The sequence below is a fragment of the Cryptotermes secundus genome, unplaced genomic scaffold, assembly GCF_002891405.2.
Source record: "Cryptotermes secundus unplaced genomic scaffold, Csec_1.0 scaffold1229, whole genome shotgun sequence".
NCBI classification, from domain to species: domain Eukaryota; kingdom Metazoa; phylum Arthropoda; class Insecta; order Blattodea; family Kalotermitidae; genus Cryptotermes; species Cryptotermes secundus.
The window spans coordinates 601,991-623,740 of NW_019723925.1; the positions used below are offsets into that span (position 1 = coordinate 601,991).

General features: G+C 41.0%; 1 protein-coding gene across 2 annotated transcripts; it reads right to left on the minus strand.

Moving 5' to 3' along the window:
- Positions 1-1,280: 1,280 nt before the first annotated feature.
- On the minus strand, positions 1,281-20,418 carry LOC111862194 (flotillin-2). 2 transcript variants are annotated; one of them, XM_023847387.1, is made up of 7 exons: positions 20,220-20,418; positions 12,048-12,280; positions 10,823-10,942; positions 8,698-8,912; positions 7,117-7,300; positions 5,656-5,805; positions 1,281-3,580 (listed from the first exon to the last, which is right to left on the minus strand). In XM_023847387.1, exons 1-7 carry the CDS (start codon positions 20,416-20,418, stop codon positions 3,551-3,553), a joined length of 1,131 nt encoding a protein of 376 aa, XP_023703155.1. In that variant the 3' UTR covers positions 1,281-3,550. The 2 variants fall into 2 exon arrangements, with proteins under 2 accessions (XP_023703155.1, XP_023703156.1); XM_023847388.2 differs by lacking the exon at positions 20,220-20,418 and adding an exon at positions 13,570-13,838 and having other exon boundaries at positions 3,551-3,580.
- Between the last annotated feature and the right edge of the window lie 1,332 nt (positions 20,419-21,750).

Sequence of the window (21,750 nt, forward strand, 5' to 3'; positions counted from 1 at the left end):
AATCCTTTTTTATTTTTACACCTTACTTCACAAATTCATTAAGTTTCTGCACACTGACAAACATTCACTTCATGATACTAATGTCACAAAGATCAGAAAGAGTTTCTTTTGCACTCAAAGATGTGTGATTTTACACAGTGAGTTCTGAATTTGTGGACAGTAAGAAGTATTTTGCGCCACACTGAAAAGTAAGTCATAAAGTTTTAGAAAATGCCTATGAACCATCATAATTATTGGAGCAAGTAATTTATTTTCTTACTTATTATTGTTGCGCGCTACCATTTCTTCATGCTCTTGTTGTTGTTGTTGTTGTTGTTCTTCTTCTTCTTCTTCATCATGCTGTTTTTATTATTATTATTACTTTTGCTTGCATATAGAGAACAAAACGAAGTTCCAAATAATCCGTTAAAACTATAATGATTAAGCACATGTTCCTTGCAAATAATATTAGCCATTATTTTCAGGAAATGAAGAATCAAGACCACATCTATAAAATATGTTGTAGTACTGGGATAGACAAGGTCTTCAATGAACACATTACAAAATCTTTGGCTCACCTACTTAAGATAATAAACTTTGCCAAGCTTGCATATAAGATATTTTAGTTGCAGTCACTTCAGTGAGTACAGATGACAATCAGCAATCATCCAACACTCCTAGTATTAAATCCAGTTCTAGTCTTGTTCTAATATTTCATTACTTTGCCAAGTAACACCAATGGTAGCTTAAATGCATAAGTTCATCAAACAAATGCAATAAAATCCACTTGGACTATCACCCATGTTAAAAAATGAAAAGTGTAATCTTCTGGAGTTTATCTCTGCTATATTCATTAGGGATAAATGATGAGTGACTGTCAAATATGTACACCACAGATAGACACAGACGGGTGAATGCGTGTACACACATACACATGCACAAAGTATCTGTTCATCTAGCAAAGTCCAGTTGTCATTGGCCATGAGGCAGCCAACTAGAGAAGTGGGTATTAAGTTTAATTGCCTACTCATATGTTAGAAGGGGCACGCGGTAGCGTAGGTGGTTAAGGCACTATGCTACAAGCCAGAAGGTTGCAGGTTCAAGTCCCGATGAGGTCATTGGATTTTTTTTCAATTGACCTAATCCTTCCGGCTGCACTATGGCCCTGGGGTCGATTCAGCCTCTAACAGAAATGAGTACCAGGAATTAATTAAATAATTTTCCTGGGGAGTAAAGCGTGGCAGGTGTGTAAGGCTGACCTTACTGCCATCTTTGAGCTGATTGTCTAGATAATGTGGGACCCTCAACATCTCACAACCCTATGGGCCTTCACGGCCTGTTACAGGGATAGCTTTACTTTTTTTTTACTTTACTCATATGTTAGAATGCTTGTTGCTATGTTGGAAGTATTTTACCTGGTGACAGTGAAGGTGACAGGTGAAATCCAGTGATTCAGCCATACTTCAAAATAAATGCTGCTATTTCTACCCACAATATGGCAGCAGTATGTTGCTCCAAAACATTGGTACCCACCTGTCAGACTACACAATGTCATAACCAACAAGATGACAAGATGACTTGTCATCGCCATAACAATTTGAAATTGTACTTACACTGGAATGAAAATTAATCTGAAGAATTTGTATGAATATGATAGGAGCACAGTTCCAGGAGGAAGCCACACTCAAGTTAATTCCCTCTATTTTATTGGCTGGATTATGGCTAATGAGGACAGGGCTCTGCTGGACAAACGATATACTTACTGGCAATCTGTATCTGATGGTCACTGTACATCTTTCCGAGACAATGTATGCAGAAATAAACTCTGAAACTTTGTAGTTTTACCGTAAAGTGATGTGGCTGATTGTCTAAGCAAGAGTTCATTACATTCAACTGCTTCACAAGCTTCAAGTTATAAACTATCAAGCAAATGTTGGAAACATATTAATGATTTCAGCACATATTATACATTTATATTATACAAAACTAAACACCACCAGATCACAGGTTTCAAAACCACACAAAGCATCTTCACACAAAGGTACTATAAAACAGGAGTATCATAAAGTATCAAGTACAGAGGGAAATTGGTTACTTCATTTTGGACCTTAGATAATGATGTACATTCAGTATCTCAAGTACATTCAGTTGCTATATAAGTGACCTAGAACAGGAGCATGGTTCACATATAAAGATGTATTCCTGCTTCTGGCAGGGATATAAACTTAACAGTTGTTTAATTCATAACACAGTATGCATACAGATACCTATCATGATGGGATTCTTCCACCAGACAAATTGCTTTCCTTGAGAGGAGATTCTAAGGACACACAAAATATCATTTTAACACAGAAATTCTGGATTCAGTGCTGACCACCATCTTCTGAGCACCTTACCTTTCTTAAACACATTTATAAAGGTCCAGTGGGAAAAGTAAGCATGGCATTTTGTAAGATTTAATTTGATGCTAACTACAGGTTAATATTTCCTTTCTTATACTCATTTAAGATATCACACACACATATATAGTCATACCCACTCTTGAGTCCATATGTGCACAGGCAAACAGATAAATAATATCATCATATAATGCAAGAATGGCAAAGTTTAAACATTACTTTATAAAACATTACCTAATGTCAACCTGACCTGAGCTATATAAGAAATGAAAATTCATAAATCCACTGTCTGTAAATGGACGATGTTTCAGACTTTTATTAATATCACTATTCTTTTTAATTCTGTAGAGCATTTTTCCTTTCAGTTCTATACATCAATCAAGATAATCAGAAAACCAAAAACAGATTACTTGTGCATGATGGTTCTCTAATAGGACCAAAAACTGCTGTTCAGGACAAAGTAGAGTGTATAAAAATCATGATCACAATTATTCAAGGTTCTCTTCTCATGCATATCTTTATTTTGTATTCAGAATGCCAAAATGTAGATGAATTGAATTGCTATGTTCTGAAAACTGCAGTGTATCAAGCATAATTACTGGTGACATATAAATTCTGAGAAATATGTGAATGGATTTCATTTTGAGATTTCCATAAAATATTAAACTTTTATCACCAAAGCAAAATGAAAGATTTACTGAATCTTAATATATATTTAGGACACTTTTGAAAGAAGTAATTGAAGCTTGTACAGACAGTGTGACAGTAAAGCTTCCAGGCTGATGCTGTGTTGGTCTACAAAGTCAATGCAGACAGGGCCCAAGCTGAAAATAAAGCATACTAACACTCAGCAAATGGTATGTACAGTCAGTGGATTCATGAGATGCTAACACAGGTCAGGCACAGTTAAGTGCTTCATGTTTTGGGTATTCAGATTATCCTTGTCACTTTACATAACCATATACTTTTTGTTTTATTAAAGACTGCACATCTCCTTATTTTACGTTACTAGGCGCAAAACTGTACCTGAGAAAGAGATGAAAAGATGTGTCAAATGCTCATAACGTCCCTACCCCCCATTAACAGGCGTGATGGCCAGTGATGACCATCGTTGGCATGAAACTGCTGCTCAATCTTTAAGTGAGACTCTGGTATGGGATGAACTGCCAACATTACTTTGCTCCTGGAACTTTACTCAGCACCTAACAAGAGTAAAAGAATTCACTTCTTCAGAAAAGGTTTCAAGGATAAATGTAGGCAACAGATGCAAAGCAGAGCAGAGCTTTTAATATGGCAGTAAGTCAATAAGTAAGTTACAAATGGATATAGAACTTAAAACAAATAATAGTACTGATTTGAAAAATGCTTTTATTTCTCAACATAATTTCCCTGTACACTGAGGCACTTATCCCATCATTTCACAAGCCCCTGAAAACCAGCAGCATAAAATTCTTTGGGCTGCTGTTGGAACCAGGTGGTAACTTCCCTTTCTACAGCTTCATCGTCGGGAAAATGTTCAGCTGAAAGATGATGTTTAAGCGGGCCAAAGAAATGAAAGTCGCTTGGAGCAAAGTCGGGGCTATATTGAGGATGCTCGAGGATTTCCCACTTGAAATTTCACAGCGTCTCATTTGTTTTGTTAGAAGTATGGGGACACGGGTTGTCATGCAAGAGTAACATGCCTTTGGTGAGGAGTCCTGGTCGCTTCTGTTGAATGGCCTTACGAAGTTTCCTGAGGATGTTACAGTAGGAGTCGGCATTTACGGTTTGTCCTTGAGGCTGGAATGCGGTGAGCAGTATACTTTCCTGATCCCAGTCACCGCCTGGTTCTGACAGCAGCCCAAAGAATTTTATGCTGCTGGTTTTCAGGGGTTTGTAAAACGATGGGACAAGTGCCTCAATGTACAGGGAGATTATGTTGCGAAATAAAAGCATTTTTCAAATCAGTACTCTTATTTGTTTAAGTTCTATATCCATTTGTAACTTACTTATTGACTTACCTACGTATCATAAAAGCATATAGACACACACACATTAAAATCACTCACTTATGTATGAATATGGATGAACTATTTTGTGCCCTTAGGCATTTACTTAAGGTACAAGCCCAGTTCTTCTGGTCCAAAGATAATTCTGGTGGAGCACAAAGAATCTGTGAATCATGCGGTCCCACAACTGCTACCAGAAGATCGATGGGGGGAACAAGAAGAATAGTATTGTACTTGTGAGACACAAGTTGATACTCCATCACAAAATTAAATAAGCTTTCTTTCATTTCTTTCTCCCCATATTTCAGTGCTATATGTCAGTACAGTTCAAAAGATATGCTTTAGATACTGTTTCGGGACCTCTTCATTCAATGGTATTCCTTTTATAATTTGAGGAAATTTTGAACTATTTTGCGGTTTTCTATTGATATTTCCACTGATTTTCCCTTCTGAGTTTATTTAATTTCACAGATAAATAAATTTGCATCTATAAGATAGCCAATTTAAATATCAGCTTAACGAAGGGCTACTGTGACAGGTTCTCTTCAGTCTTGCTAGGAATATGTTTATATACTCATCATTTATGTCTGTTTGTCTCATTTGATGCTGTATAGCCCTGTAGCAGATGAAACATAATTAGACAAAATAATCACTTAACTTCTGACTTCTTCTGACTTATGCTTATAATTGTTAGGCTGCCGTGATAGCAGACACTGCCTCGAAGGGTGTCACTTTGCGTATTCCTCTTTTAAGAAGCTGTTACTGTGCAACCTCCAATTTGTTACTGTGGTTATTGGCTTTCAATAGTGAAACAGTGAACCACAGTAACTAGAACCGTTGTGTAGCAATGGACACCTGTTCTTCAGTGCTTAGGAACGTGTTTACCTAATCATTTCCTAGAAACGGCCAAATCTGTCACAATATGCTATAGCTGATGCTGAACCAGCGTTTCAATATCAAAGACAATTACTGTAATTTCATTGTTTTGCTAACATACAACCTGTATATAGGCAACGCCATAGCTCAAGCGGTTAGTAGTTCCTGGCTTCCCACCTTGGCGGCCCGAGTTCGATCCCAGGTTTGGTCAATTGGGATTTGTGGTGGACAAAGTGGCGCTGGGGCGGGCTTTCTCTGAGTACTTTGGTTTCCCCTGCCAATTTTCATTCCACCAAATTCTCCATCATAATCAGCCGGGGCAGGTATAATAGGCCAATCAGTGGCCACCATGCCGAGTGGACCCAGTTGGACTCCACCCCTGACTAAGCGAATTAAAAAAACATACTATATACCTTTGATAAGTCAACTCCTGTGAGGGCATGGACAGCTGGAGGGACCTGGCCCACCAATCTTGTCAGTTCACCTGTCACATTGCTGTCTCCGCCTCCCAGCAGCACAATCTCTTCCGTCTTGGCTAATGGAGCAGACACTTCAGCAGCAATCTGGAAAACAAATGGATAAATAAAAAAATTAATCTATACAAATAAATCAACATTTAGCCCCACCAAGATAGCCGGCTCATGTGTTCAGTGCTTCTTATGTGAGTGTGAGGGGAGGGTGTCCAGTCTGAATCTTGGCTGGGACATTCACAATCCTGACTGAACATCTTCCATGGTTTTCCCCTGCCCCTGCAGATAAATGCCAGGATAATATGTCAAAATAGGTCATGACTGTTTCCTTTCATGTCCTTTCAAATTCACTATTTAAGTAAGTAAGCATTTAATACTATAATGTCTGAGCTACTGCCAATCTCATTAAATAAACCATAAATAAATAAATAAATAAACAAAATACATTCATAACTGATTCCATTCAAACTACTTTTCTAAATTTAATTAGAACAAGAATGGAAAGATGAACTTCACTGGACTATATGAGGTAAGTGTACATTGTTCCAAACTCTGTCCAGTACTTCTAATGCATTTTTCTTTACTTCATGTGGATTTACTCACTTCAGGCAGATCCCTCTGGATTCTATTTTATTCCTCACTTAGGCCTACCCCTCAGGCTGACTGCCACTGATAGATTCATTATTTGTTGTTGCTATAGCAACTGGCTACATGCTGGACTATAGCGACTGGCTACATGCTGGACTATAGCGACTGGCTACATGCTGGACTATAGCGACTGGCTACATGCTGGACTATAGCGACTGGCTACATGCTGGACTATAGCGACTGGCTACATGCTGGACTATAGCGACTGGCTACATGCTGGACTATAGCGACTGGCTACATGCTGGACTATAGCGACTGGCTACATGCTGGACTATAGCGACTGGCTACATGCTGGACTATAGCGACTGGCTACATGCTGGACTATAGCGACTGGCTACATGCTGGACTATAGCGACTGGCTACATGCTGGACTATAGCGACTGGCTACATGCTGGACTACCAAGGAATCAGAATGAGTCTCAGTGGGGCCAGATTATTCACATTCCCATGGTGTTCAGAAAGGCTCTGGGGCCCACCCAGCCTCCTATCCAATGGGTACTGGAGGCTCTTTACCCGGGGGTAAATGGGTTGAAGCGTGAAGCTGACCACTCACCTCTAACAAGTGCCAAAGTCAAGAAAATGTGGGTATATACATTCACTCCCCTGTATGTCTTCATGGTGTAGTGCTAAATTAATTAAGCACAGGAATAACTTTGCCTTTTACTACTAAACCGAAACCTATATTAAAGAAAATAATTTAACTTTAAAGGTTAAAGCATCATTAGTTCTTTTTTTATTATGTTTTATATGTCTTACCTTTGGCAGTGCTTCCAGCACCAGAGACATGATTGCAGCATCCCCATACTGCTTATACACAGCTGCCTTCATGCGCATACGTTCTGCTTCTGCCTTGCCTACCCCCTCAATTGCATATGCTTCAGCTGCTCCAATTTTCTTGATTTTCTCTGCCTCAGCTTTGGCTACTTCTACTGTCTGTGTTCTGAAATGCCAGTGGAAAGGTTCTCTTCAAAATAGCAGTCACATTTTACAAATGAATTCTTTAATATGTAGTATATCACAATGGCCACCGTGTTTGGTAAAAACGTATAAAATGAAACATGTAGATTTTAATAAGACCTATATTTCATGTTACATACCAAGTATTTTTACAATGCTATGCCAATTCACTTACTCAGACTGCATTATCTTCACGACAAATTAAAGCACATTAAAATATTTCTTGGGTTACATACATCCTTGCAATAGCAATAAAATACAGTACCCACTCACTCTCTCATGGAGCTGAGCCCTTCTTGAGAAGCCACCAATTGTGCAGCTACTCAAGAACTTCTCAGCATTTTATGGAACCTGAAAGTTCATTACTGTGATCACAAGAACCCACCACTGGTCCCTTTCCTGAGCCAGATTGATCCAGTCGATACTATCCCATCCTATCTCTCTAAGATTCATTTTAATATTGTCCACCCACTTATGTCTTGGTTTTCCTAGTGGTCTCTTTCCTTCTGCCTTTCCGACCAATATCCTATATGCATTCCTCTTCTCCCCCATTCGTGCTATATGCCCTGCCCATATCATCCTTCTTGACTCAATCATTCTAATTACATTTGGCAAAGGGTACAAGTTGTGAAGCTCCTCATTATGCAGTTTTCTCCAACCTCCCATAACTTGATCTCTCTTCGATCCAAATATTCGCCTCAGCACCCTGTTCGAAAACACCCTTAGCCTTTTTTTTTTTTTAAATTCGCTTAGTGGGGGGTGGAGTCCAACTGGGTCCATTCGGTACGGTGGCCACTGATTGGCCTATTGTAGCCTGCCCCAGTGTGATTATGATTATGGAGAATTTGGTGGAATGAAGATTGGCAGGGGAAACCGAAGTAGTCAGAGAAAACCCACCCCAGCGCCACTTTGTCCACCACAAATCCCACTTGACCTACCCTCAGTCTATGTTCCTCCCTTAATTCCAGAGACCAGGTTTCACACCCATAGAGAACCACAGGCAAAATTGCAATTGCAATTTTTCTGTTTTTAGATAGCAGACGAGAAGACAAAGGGTTCTGGACTGAATAGTAGCAAGCATTCCCCAAACCGAATTTCCTCTTAATTCCATCCTGAATCAGGTTTTGATTTGTTATAGTAATAAAATACAGTATATGTGAATAACGAACTAAACATCTTTTCTAATTTCACATAACATTTTTTCCATATATAAACCCCTACATGCCTATCTGTCTGCATGTTATGACCCACATCTTCTGAATGGCTCATTCTTCAACAAAGAAAAAGTTAAAGAAAAAATTGTTTTTAAAATTCAGAATCCTTAAATATCACACCCACAACTTATGTACGAAGTATCAACAAAGAACTATTAAGATGTACCTTTTTCCTTCAGCAATCATCTGGACTCTGTAGCTTTCTGCCTCGGCTGGCAGTCGTACTGTAGCATTCAGCTCTCTCTCTTTTCTCTGGACCTCTTGCTCTTCAACTTCAATCTGTTTCCTTCGTTCGACAACTTCAATTTGAATTTCCTCATTACGGATCCTTTGGCGGATCTTAGCTGCCTGTAGTTCATATGCCAGTTGTGCTTCTGCTTTCTGCAACATTTGCCATTTACTCATCAGTGAAACATAAAATAAAAAAAGGCATCCTAGTACCAAATCCCTCAGTTCTGACACACATCAGAATTTCATTAATTGCACGTAACAAAATACTGCACATGCAACTGTTTTCCTTCCTCAAACTGAAAATGTTAAGTACACATACTGTGATGATTCTACAGAAATTACCATTAAACATGTACCTGGCCAGATGCATGAACAGGAGTGACTGGGAGAGGTCTGAGAATCCACAATACAGAGATATGATCATATGTCAACTCCTAAAATTGTAATATATACATGAAAGGGCGATAATAATAAATTCACTAAACAATTACATGAAATATCAATTTTATAAAAATAAGACAAAATGTATATCAGTCCAAATAAAATTCAAGTAAAAGTGATTTAGCTAATATTTACATTGCAACCCTTGCAATGATAGGAGCCTGTATAGCTCAGTTGGTATAGTGATACGCTATATGCTAGATGGGGTTCAATCCCCTGGCAGGGGCAAAAGATGTTTCTCTTCTTCACAGTGGTTAGACCAGCTCTGAGGCCAAACCAGCCTGCTATCCAATGGGTACCGGGGGATCTCAGTTTCAGTACTGGCCTTATAAGTGAGGTTTGCATTTATATAATTTTTGAATCTCTGTTATCATGCATACAATATATATGCAGTAGCTAGAATAAATACACGAAATTTAAGGTGCATTTTGGATTGTGGTCAAGCAGGTTAAAGGGGTGCTCACTAAGTTTCGCTGTTTGAACAAAATAATCCAAAGGCCAGAGAAATCAGTAACATACAGCCTATTCATAGTGGACTTTACCCTCTACAGCAAGAAATGTTGCAATACAGTCATATATCATATGCAGAATGTTTTATAGAAAGCTGGATGACATAAAACATATGTAAATTTTTTGTGGACATGTTCACAGATGTGGGACATCTGAATCTGTGGTGTAACAGGGGCCTACTGTACTAGAATGGAATGTTCCTGGTGACAGTAACGGGGGCCTACTGTATTAGAATGGAATGTTCCTGGTGACAGTAACAGGGGCCTGCTCTACTGGAATGGAATGTTCCTGATGACAGTAATGGGAGCCTACTGTTCTAGAATGGAATGTTCCTGGTGACAGTAATGGGGGCCTACTGTATTAGAATGGAATGTTCCTGGTGACAGTAACAGGGGCCTGCTCTACTGGAATGGAATGTTCCTGATGACAGTAATGGGAGCCTACTGTACTAGAATGGAATGTTCCTGGTGACAGTAACGGGGGCCTACTGTATTAGAATGGAATGTTTCTAGTGACAGTAACAGGGGCCTACTGTACTAGAATGGAATGTTCCTGGTGACAGTAACAGGGGCCTGCTGTACTGGAATGGAATGTTCCTGATGACAGTAACAGGGGTCTGCTCTACTGGAATGAAATGTTCCTGATGACAGTAACAGGGGTCTGCTCTACTAGAATGGAATGTTCCTGGTGACAGTAACAGAGGCCTGCTGTACTAGAATGGAATGTTCCTGATGACAGTAACAGGGGCCTACTGTACTAGAATGGAATGTTCCTAATGACAATCACAGAGAAAGTTGGCTTAAGTGATAATGCTTCTGATTTGTCCCTCCAGGGAAGAGCCAGGACAGTACCTCAAATTAGACCATGACCACTTCCTTCGACACTCATTCCGATTGATTAATCACTATCAATTCTGAACTACTTACAATGCCATTAAATAAACCACAATTAAAAAAAACTTGCCACAACCAACCCCATATAATAAAAATAAAAAGTAGTTCACAAGATGTAACAACAATATTCTATCAATGAAATTTATATCCTTCTGCAGATGTGATTACACTGAATTTTATCACTTACGTTAATATGATTAAGTACTGAATACTTACGGCAGTGTTCACTTCCTTGTCAAAGTTTGCCTTCTGTAATTTGTACATTCTTGAGTTGTCTTCAATTTTCGTGTCTGTATTGTACTTGATATCCATCGCAGATTTCTCACACTCTGCTTCCTGAAAAATTCACACTTAGACACTGATTACGACTACTCTTGGAAAGAACTTTAACGCCACAAGTAATTACAGACGCATTGTACCTAATATAGTTGAAGAGCTAGGATACCAACAAAACTGGAAAAATTATGTGCAAAGAATCAAAAATAACCATCTTCCACAACTGATGTTCCATTTCCAACTGAAAGGATGAAGATACTTTGGAGGACCACAGTGATGATGGGTGGGCCAGGGCCATCTTAGGAATCATAGGAATAGCTTTTAACAATCTAAACTTTCAAGTTTATGGCGATGACCTTGTGTTTATTCTGGGTAATCACTGGTGTCAAAGCTGTTCTAAATGTAATAGGTAAGAAGACAAACTTTCAGTCCATCCCTTCCAAGGATGGAACCTGACATAAACCGTAATTTGGTCGGTAATCATTCTTCCAATGAAAAGGAAATTAAGAATTTCGTCCCTACCATAATTTGGGTTAGATTAGACTGAAGCAAAGCTTTTAATTTGACTTGTTATTGTAAATGCTCACAGCAGTGCATGACTGGGGTAGATCAGTCCACAAGAATACATTATCAAAATCTGCTGTCCTGTAACAAATACCAAGTTGCCAAATTTCTCTTAAGTCTGATGGTGTTACACCAGGAAAGGAACTGTTACAGGAGGGAACCCTAACTAGAATAAATACTTGGAATTTGAAAACTGCAACAAAAAAAAAAAAATACTGTTAATTATTAATATGGCTGAACGCATAACATGGGAATCGGGATAGCTCAGTCAGTATAGCGACAGACTATGAGCTGCAAGGCTGGGGTTTGATTCCTGGTAGGAGCGAGACTTTTCTCTTCTCCACAAAGTGCAGACTGACTCTGGGGGTAACCCAGCCTACTATCCAATTGAGTTATTCCCGGGGGTAAAGCTGACCACTCCCTCCATTTAGTGCTCAGGTCAAGAATGGTGGAGCTATGACTCCACTTCCCCATATGCCTTCATGACGTGTGCTTAATTAATTAATTAAGAAGAGGTAAGCATAATATTAACAGCGTTACAATGCAGTTAGGATGTCACTCGCCTTTCATTTTGTTTTACTACAATATAGATTAATCTTACCCTGATACCAGCATCTCGGTTCGCTTGCGCGACGCCGATGTCAGCGTCCCTCTTTACGGCTGCTGTTTGTGACTTGCCGAGCGAGGCCAGGTACTGAACCTCATCGTACACGTCCTTGATGGTGAAGGACAGGATCTCAATGCCCATTCGGCCTACGTCAGGAGCGGCAACTTCTCTCACCAGTGCCGCGAACTGGTCTCGATCTTTGTACACTTCTTCTACTGTTAGCGTTCCTGAAACACCAGCCACAATAAACAGTGCACAGAATGCAGGATTCTAGGTTCTCACAGCCGTCGTTATGAAGATTTAATTCCTGTGGGGTACAACGCCGTGTAGTCTGTTCAAAGTCAAGCGACATTTCGGAGGAACATGTCGCTTCCATCTTCATGGTCGAAGAATAAGCCGTACAAAAAAACGTGAAAGCAGAGCAACGTACTACACACCGTTATATTAGAGTTGAGTATGAGTATGAGGGGTGAGCCATAAAACCTGCCCCGCACTGCGACCTTCAATGATCTCTTGCGCTTCCCCTTCGGATTAACCCTTTATTAATCCCACACTTCGATTGAAATGTAGGACTTTATTTATGGGGGCGCCATAAAAGTCACTTGGTTCCATGAAGATTTGACCCAGGTGGCGATATCTCAGGTAAGCTATAGCCTTACAGTCACATAAGATGTGTGTCGCTGATTCATCTTCTTGTAGGCACCTCTAACAAGTTGAGTCCTCCGTCAATCCTAGTTTGAGAAGGTGCCCTTTTAGGTGACAGTGTCCAGTTTATATTCGAGATGAAAGAACTCTTTAGAATATAGCATGTCTCGAAAAGTTCCCAAGGTAAAGTCGTTTGTCACGTGGTTTTCCGGGTTATGATACCGGAGACACGTACTACTTAGACGCGGCTACCAAACTAAACGGTTTCATATCCCAGAAGCCCAATACATACACTGCGAATCTTTATGGTTATACGTTCAACTTATGTATTGCTAAGTGCAGCCACAAGACGAATAAGAGTTGTCCCGCTGGTCGCGGCAATCTAACGCTTCAAACGAAGTGACAGATGAATATAACGAACATCAGCAAGGGACTGATTCATAAGAAAATGGAAGTATTCGAAGAAAACCTGCCCCAGTGCCACTCTGACCACAGCTGAGTCGACCCCAGGGCCATAGTGCGGCTGGAAAGATTAGGCCAATTAAAAAATCCAGCGAATTCACTGGGGCTTTGTGTGGATTAAGAAACTTAGAAAGCGCTCAAGACCCAACAAAGGACTGTAGAGCTATAGATAGATAGTCATCTGTTTCCGCCGTGTGTCATGGGGACGAGACATGAGCATATCAATTCATTAAACAATTAATACATAACATGAAGAAGTTAACAAATGTCAAAGTATATACAAATTTCATGCGACCATTGGGACACTGCTGAATAGCTTCGATTGAAGAATAACTGGCCGCGGGTCTCGTGAAGCAACAGTAAATAACGTAAAGGTAAGAAAGAACGCTAATATAATAATGTTACTTACCTGCAACACACAAGAACTGCGGTCAAACCACTTGTTATAGCCAAACCAACAGCTCCTTTCAACATGAACGACATTTCTCATCCGATTCTATCTATGAATTGCACTGTTTAACTATCAGGGCAAGAAATGCTGTACAAGGTCAAAACATTCCTGTTTTCTTGTCAGTGCCCAGGGGAGTGATCAGGAGCTACTCGTTCTCATTATAATACTGATACTACTCATGTGATGCAACAACTTCGCCACCACTGCTTGCGTGTCTGCTGCTACACACGCCGTTCGGCATGTAACACACGGCAGACTGGATCTTCAGCAAATCGCAAGAGCTGGGCTGTTAACTTCCAAGGCCGACGAAACAAACACATGGGGTATAATGAGCGCATGTCAGTATTTTGTAAGTTAATGACGGCAATTCCGAAGAAGCTGAAGAACTATTTCAGTGATTACGAGAAACGTCCTGGCTTTTGGGCCGTAATTCCAAGATATCCATAGAAAACAAACTTCTACTATAAAAATGCATAATAAAACCCAAAAATAATTCAAAGGCTTCAATACAAATTCTTCGGTCAGTAAGTAAAGCGTCTTGGTAATCTCCTAATTTACGTCCACACTGATCTGCAAATCCCATCTGTAATAGAAGAAATATATAGACTGTCAACACTCTATCATCAAAGCATACTCGGACACAATAACAGACTAGCTGTAGAAATCAGTAACCCACCCAATGCAAGAAGAAGATTGAGGAGATAGTTGCCAGTTTGAAGACACTATACTATTTCTCCGTCAACGTAATTAGCAAACATTTAAGTCAAAAGGCCTTACTGTTTGAGAACTTAATGTGGGCCTACGCAATGTATGATTCATATCTGTGAAGTTCGGCGATTTACCAGCACCATACAAAGCAAGCGCGCTGGTCTCTTCTCTCAGCTGATCAACATTTTAGAATGGGCCACATCCCACTTGATGCATTCCTCATCACTGTCCACGTATGTTGCGGAAATAATTAATCCTTTTTTTTTCTTGGCACTACAGCCCCAGTGGGCCTAGGCCTACCTCCATGAACTTCTCCGTTTCACTGCGGTTTTTCTAGATCTTAGACATGCGGTAGGACTCCTTGGGCTGGTGATCACCTCGTCGCAAGACCTCTATCTGTACACAAACACAGAAAAACGCACACAAACATCCATGCCCTGAGTGGGATTCGAACCCACGATCCCGGCTTCTGATCGAGCGAAGACAGTGCATGCCTTAGACCTCTCGGCTACCGTGACCGGCAATTAATCCTTTAGAGTATGATATTCATGTAAATAATATTTAAAAGAGATGCGTTCCTACCATGGTCGACCGTGGGAGGGGGGGGCTAGCATTTTTCTAACTGAAAAGGAAATACACCAAAATATTAATACAAAACTCAAATTGTTTTAAAGAATATTTTTCTATCCTGAATATTCTAGGTCGACTAGTGAAAAAGTATTAACGACCTACATACGAAGTTTGAAACTTTTACGGCTACACCACTCCCCTGCCCCTGAAAAATCGTGGCAGCAGCCAACCTCTCAAACTCTGCCCTTCCATTAGAAAGACATACCGGATAATGTTGCACAGCAAAATTATCACCGCCTGTTGTGGGTCATGTTAAACAATGCAATGTGTTGTATATTGGCGTCCTGTTGCACTGATTTTCGTCCATGATATGCGCAGTGTTAGAATTGGGACGGATAAGATGAATAATCTTAACAAGTTTCTGGTATATAAATATTTATTATAATTGATGAACATTTTAAAATACTTTTTAAATTTTACAATGATATAATGGCAAGCAATGAAGTAGATTAACGTAAATGGAGCACCTGATGATGGCACTGTAGTGCCGAAACATGTTGTGAAGTGACAGGTGAAATTGAGTGCACTAAAAGACGGACACTACATACATATCATGGACGGATGCAATGTGGCCAAAAAGCAGAGTTAGAACAGGAGATACTAAATAACTATTGTGCTTTAAATAGTCTGAGAAGAACCAGAAACCTGAATCACAGACAGGAAACCAATACAGAACAAAGGGGTCACAAAAGACTAAACAGAACACCCATGATTCATCAGTAATGTCCAATACTTGTGACTGAAAAGAAAGCGGCCACTGAACTACTTCAATGTATTATTCCATAATGTCTTCGACTAACTGAATAAAGTAGACCTGCACTGTTGAACAAACAAATACTTACAGACACACACCAGAAATACAATAACACCTGCAAAAATCGGAACTCCAGTAGACCTGCTATTATCGGAAAATTGGGCCTATATGAATATAGAATAATATCCAACGTTAATTTATAAAATAAATTAAGTTACACTAAATTAAGCGGAGCATGTTTAATAAGAGAATGGAAAAGAAAACAGTCCACGTATACATAATATTATTTTATGTTTATAACATAAAATTAGACCGCCTATGTGGTCTAGTGGACAGAGTACCTGGCTACAGATCCAGAGGTCCGGGTTCGATTCCCGGCGCTATAAATTTTCTAAGTAGTGGGTCTGGAACGGGATCCACTCAGCCTCGTGAGGATAATTAAGGAGCTACTTGAATGGAACAGTAGCGGCTCCGGTCTTTAAAACCGAAATTAATGGCCTTGGGGATTCGTTGCGCTGACCACGCAACACCCTCTATCCGCTAAAGTTAGCACTAACTTCGTCGACAAGCGGCGGTTGCTCGGTTGGTACAGTTCGCTTGCGGACCAAAGCCAAGGAGCTTGTTTTGTTTGTTATAACATGAAATTTCTTAGACCACTACTATCAAGAAGTCAGATATGAACGAAAGACTGACAGTGGAAGACATACACGATTACCTAAGAAGAAAACTGAAATAATCCGGAGAAACAGCAGCAAAAGTAGCACCAATGGCAAAAGAAAAAAGAGACGTAAAGATGAATTCTTGCATGAGAGTTTACAGATCAGTTTTTATACGCCCTAAATATCCACGCAGTTTAAAAAGAGGGGATTTTAATATAATTTTGTTCTGTGGTGTGTTTTTAGCATTCACCTACTTAGGCGCATTCCTGTCCCGAGGGAATAAAGTCGGGCGTTATGAAACCGTCCATAAAGAAGCGCTTGGTTTCATTAGTACAGGAAGTCACAAATCATCATTACTTGTCTAACTGGACCACGGGAGTGAAGTGAATCATTCCCTTTCTTCTACCATGGTCTTGGGCCGTGCCACAGCTCAGGCGGTTAGTCGCCGGCTTCCCACAGCGGCGGACCGGGTTTGAGCCCAGGTTATGTGGGATTTGTGGTGGACAAAGAGGTACTGGGGCAGGTTTGCCCCGAGTACTTTGGTTTCCCCTGTCAATTCTCGTTCCACCAACTGCTCCACACTCATCACCATCTACCATCCGGGGCTGGTACAATAAACCAATTAGTGGCAGACGTACCAAGTGAACTCAGTCTCACCCCACCCCAAGGAACTAAAAAAAAAACTACTATAATCTCCAGTCTCTGTATATCTTGTTTTCTAGTTTACTTAACAGCGCTTACTGAAGTTCGACAGTATCGAAAGAAAGGCAGATATCGACTAACGACTTTTAAAGAATGTGGAAGGAAGCGCTCATTGGCCATTTTAAGGCATCTTTTCATAATTATTTTTCTGCAGAAAAACCAAGAACATGTCAGACAGGATAGCTGGCCTTCCGGGACATGAATTCAGCAACATCCCATATAAATCCCGTCTTCTTTATTGAATTTCTTCGCGCATTCATGCTCAGACGGTACAGGTACGGGGCTACGAGCTGGATAACCGAGGTTTGATTCCCGACAGGGACAAGAGATCTCCCCACAGCATCCAAACCGGCTGTGGGGCCCACCCAGTCTCCTAACCGATGGGTAACGAAGGATCTTTACTCGGGAATAAACCGGCCGGGGCGTGACTATGACCACTCACCTCCATCCAATGCCGAGTTCAAGAGTTGGGGAACAGCACTTGGAACTTAGTCGGAGAGAACATAACAACAGGGCAAACAAGATTACGTACTGTGGAACTTCACAAACTGCACTCTTCACCAAATCATACTAAACTACAGAATATGTTGCTCTTGTATTTGGAAAGTGTTCGGTTCGAATCTCAACCGGGACACCGGTTATCGCGGCTCAGGTTTTCGTAGTTTTCTTCAGTCCCTCCAAGCAAATTTTAGGATTCGTTCTAAATTCATTCTAATTCATTCTGCCATTTGATACTATACAGTCCAGGTCCTGATAGCGTAAAAAATAATATTTTTTCTCTCTTCTTGCTCCCACTTTGGAGCATAAGGCTGATTTCTCAGTTTCATAATCATTTTTATAGACGGCAGGACTTCTTAGATGGGTGATCAGCTCGTCGTAAGGCCTCTACCTGAACACAAAACACATACACATACCAAAATCCATGCCTTGTGTGGGACTCGAACCCACGATCCCGGGCTTCCGAGCGAGCGAACACAGTGCATGCCTTAGACCGCTCGGCTACCGTGACCGGCATAAAATAACATATAACCCTTATATCAAGGCGATCGTCAAACAGAATGAGACCGGCAGGACATGTAGCAAGTGCATGTTGTGAGAAATACTTGCAAAACTTTAGTTGAACATCCTAAAGTGAAGGGATTATTTGGGAGACGCATTATAAATGAAAAGTTAGCAATGTTGTATTTTAGCGTCCTGTTGCACTGATTTTCATCCATGATATGTATACAGTGGCCGTCTTGTAGTGCACTCAATTTCACGTGTTACTTCACGACATGTTTCGGCAACATAGTGCCATCATCAGGTGCCCTAATTACGTTAATCTATTGCATTGTTTGCCCTCATATGTCTTCACAACACCATTTAAAAAGTATTTAAAAAGTGCTTATTTGCCAACTATAATAAATTTACACTCACTAAAACTTAAGATTATTCATCTTATGTGTCTTAATTAAAGCTTGCCTGTGGTTCATTCACTGTGGCTTCGATTTTCTTATTTTCTGTGTAAACCGTGTCTTGTGATGTGTGTTCCCTTCTTAGCTGCGAGTGTTGTAATTAGGGCACCTGATGACGGCACTATGTTGCCGAAACATGTCGTGAAGTAACTGGTGAAATTGAGTGCACTACAAGACGGCCACTGTATACATATCATGGATGAGAAGTTAATACTTAAACTGACCTCAGAAAAGTGATGATGTGAGTGGAATTGATTAATCTGGCTCAGAACAGGGTCCAGCGGCGGGCTATTGAGCATACAGTAGTAAACATTCGGGTTCCATAAAGGCAGAGAACCGGTAGCCGAGCGGTCTAAGGCATGTACTGTCTTTGCTCGCTGGGAAGCCGGGATCGTGGGTTCGGATCTGTTTCCTGTGAGGTACGAACTGAATTCTTATATATTATTCTTATACACTGCCGGTCACGGTAGCAGAGCGGTCTAAGGCATGTACTATCTTTGCTCGCTGGGAAGCCGGGATCGTGGGTTCGAATCCCACATGTGTATGCGTTTATTCTGTGTTTATGTTGTCCTGTGTTTAGGTAGAGGCCTTGCGACGAGCTGATCACCCGTCCAATGAGTCCTACCGTCTGTAAAATGTTCAATGAAACTGATAAATCAGCCTTGTGCTCCAAAGTGGAGTAAGAGGAGAAAGAAAAAGGCAGAGAACTTCTTACCTAGTCCAGGAACTAAGTTCTCGGGTACACCTTTATAAGTTGGTTAGTAGCATTAAGTTCGACTGCCTTACCTGTGGTGCAAATGAAGAATTGTGAGGACCACCGTCAGCGTTAACGTCAACGTAGGGTACATCAGCAAACTCATTCTTGTCACGAGTGTCCAGCTCAAGTGAAGTACAAGGGCAAAAAAATGACTTGCGAATCTACTCCAGAATGCCAATTCCACATGTCAGCAGATAAAGATATATTGCCATGCCACTGTGAGCATCTTGGGTCTCATAGAAATAACCTTAACGAGTTGACCCTATATGAGGATGAGCATAGAAGACAAATGCAGGGGACAAGTGTTCGCTAACGGTCTTACGATTAGTCTTCAAATAAACAACAAAAAAAGAACTTCGTGGCTTGAGTCCGCAAGCGAAATATACAGACCGAGCGACCGCCGCTTGTCGGCGAAGTTAATGCCGCCTCTGTGGTCCAGTGGTCAGAGTTCCTGCCTACAGATCCAGAGGTCCGGGTTCGATTCCCGGCGCTACCAGATTTTCTGAGAAGTAGTGGATCTGGAACGGGCTCCACTCAGCCTCGTGAGGATAATTAAGGAGCTACTTCAAGGAAATAGCGGCTCCGGTCTAGAAACCCGAGATTAACGGCCGTGGGATCCGTTGCGCTGACCACGTGACACCCTCTATCCGCTAAAGTTGGCACTAACTTCGCCGACAAGCGGCGGTCGCTCGGTCGGTATAGTTCGCTTACGGACTAATACCACGGAGTTTTTGTTTTTATAACCCATTTTCATCATGTCCATACTCATTTCGATCCTGAAGATGGAAACAGCAGATTTATTCGAAATGTTGATATCCATCTAAAGATCACACGGCGTCACAACCCGGAAGACTACATTCTCAACACCTGTAGCCGTGGAACTCTTCAGATTTAAAACTCATCAGACAATCAATTTGAGATTATGCAGAGGTGCTAGAACTAACCTAGGATCGCTCTGAGGTGACCTTCCAGAGTCTGCAGCACCGTGGATTTCACCTCTTTGACGCTCTTTCCCAGGAACTGCTCGGAAGCTGTCTGCAGCAACTCCTCCGCCTTCATTATTTTGCACTGGGCGACGCCAGTAACGGTGAGAGGAACGCCGTGAGCGGTTTCGACGCTCTCGCACATGGGGTTCAGAGTCATCACCTCCAGTGACAACCTTTGGACGTCCGTGACGAACCACCACGCCCATGACCATCCTCCCACTATCGTGTTCTTCTTCGTGGATCCACAACAACCTCCTGTAACAAATGAGTTAAACTTTGTATTCATAGTTTGATTAAGTCTCTTCTCGTGCTGGCATATGGTGAGTTCATGATGTTGAAATGCTTTTACTCATTAACTGATTAACTAACAAACAGTTCTGTCCCTGAGATCCTAACAGTCACTCAGTTGGTCAAGAAATTACCTACCTCTTATGGAATAGGAAGATCCATTACTACGTTTACAAGAATCGGTCTCTGGAAACCTGGACCTCATGTCATATTTCTTGTCTTGACCGCCTCTGTGGTCTAGTGGTCAAGTTTCTGGCTGGAAGGATTAGGTAAAATGAAAAAGCCCAATGACCTCATCGGAAATCGAACCCGCGACCTTCCGGCTTGTAGCATAGTGCCTCAACCAATTATGCTACCGCGTACCCAAGGTACCTTTAGCACCCTAATAATAAATTAGTACAGAATGTAGCCCTGCAAGTAAGGGAAAAATTTAAATTCAACACTTCAACACCGAGCGGGACAATGATGGGTAATGGAAGTGCTGGGCTCTCCTGACAGGGGGTCTCGTGGTTTTCCTCGAACACTCCAGGCAAATGTGGGAATATTATCCCAATTACGCCATGACTGTTGCCTTCCAAATCATCATTCACCAATTGTCTTATCATCCTACGCTGTATAATCTCTATATTGAAACAGCTTCGTCAAAATAACCCTTGTAACACGAAATAAAATAGATTCTAAAGGGTTCTGAAGATTGTGTATTAACACTCAGAATTACTGGGTTCTCCGACTTTGTACATCGTCCGGTACTCTTCTAGAGACTGGATTTGTTTCCGTCTTGAGGTGAGGTGGGAGACACCTGCTCTGTTGAGTTCACCTCAATCACTGGACGGTAACAGATCCAGTTTCCGAAATGTTGTTTTGTAGTTTCTAGAATACCGGACAAGGGACGAAATCTGAGAACCCAGTAATTCTAAGAAATATAATGTATTTCTGGAAAACGATTTTCTCGCGGAAGGTGATTATGAAGATTAACGCCTTCTGGGATGTGACTCGGTGTAGTCTGGCAGACCGTTACCGACGTTTAGGAGGAACATGCTGCCTATATCTTCAGGGAAAAAGAGTCATCTGAAGAGACGACGGTCGCGCTACCAGACTGCAGAACGTCACTCCCAGAGGGCAATACTTATTTTACTCTGAGAGTGGCTTCAAGGCTTACAGGGATTACTCGCCGTCTTTCTGTGTTATGCGGCTAATGAAA

What these genes read in the sequence shown, in the direction of transcription:
- LOC111862194 (XM_023847387.1), bottom strand. Translation starts at nt 20,418, where the DNA reads ATGACTCTGAACCCCATGTGCGAGAGCGTCGAAACCGCTCACGGCGTT. An exon ending in TCACCTCAGAGCGATCCTAG is followed by an intron (nt 12,281 to 20,219) that starts GTTAGTTCTAGC and finishes CTGGTGTTTCAG; the next exon opens with GAACGCTAACAGTAGAAGAA. An exon ending in ATGATTGCTGAAGGAAAAAG is followed by an intron (nt 7,301 to 8,697) that starts GTACATCTTAAT and finishes CTGGCATTTCAG; the next exon opens with AACACAGACAGTAGAAGTAG.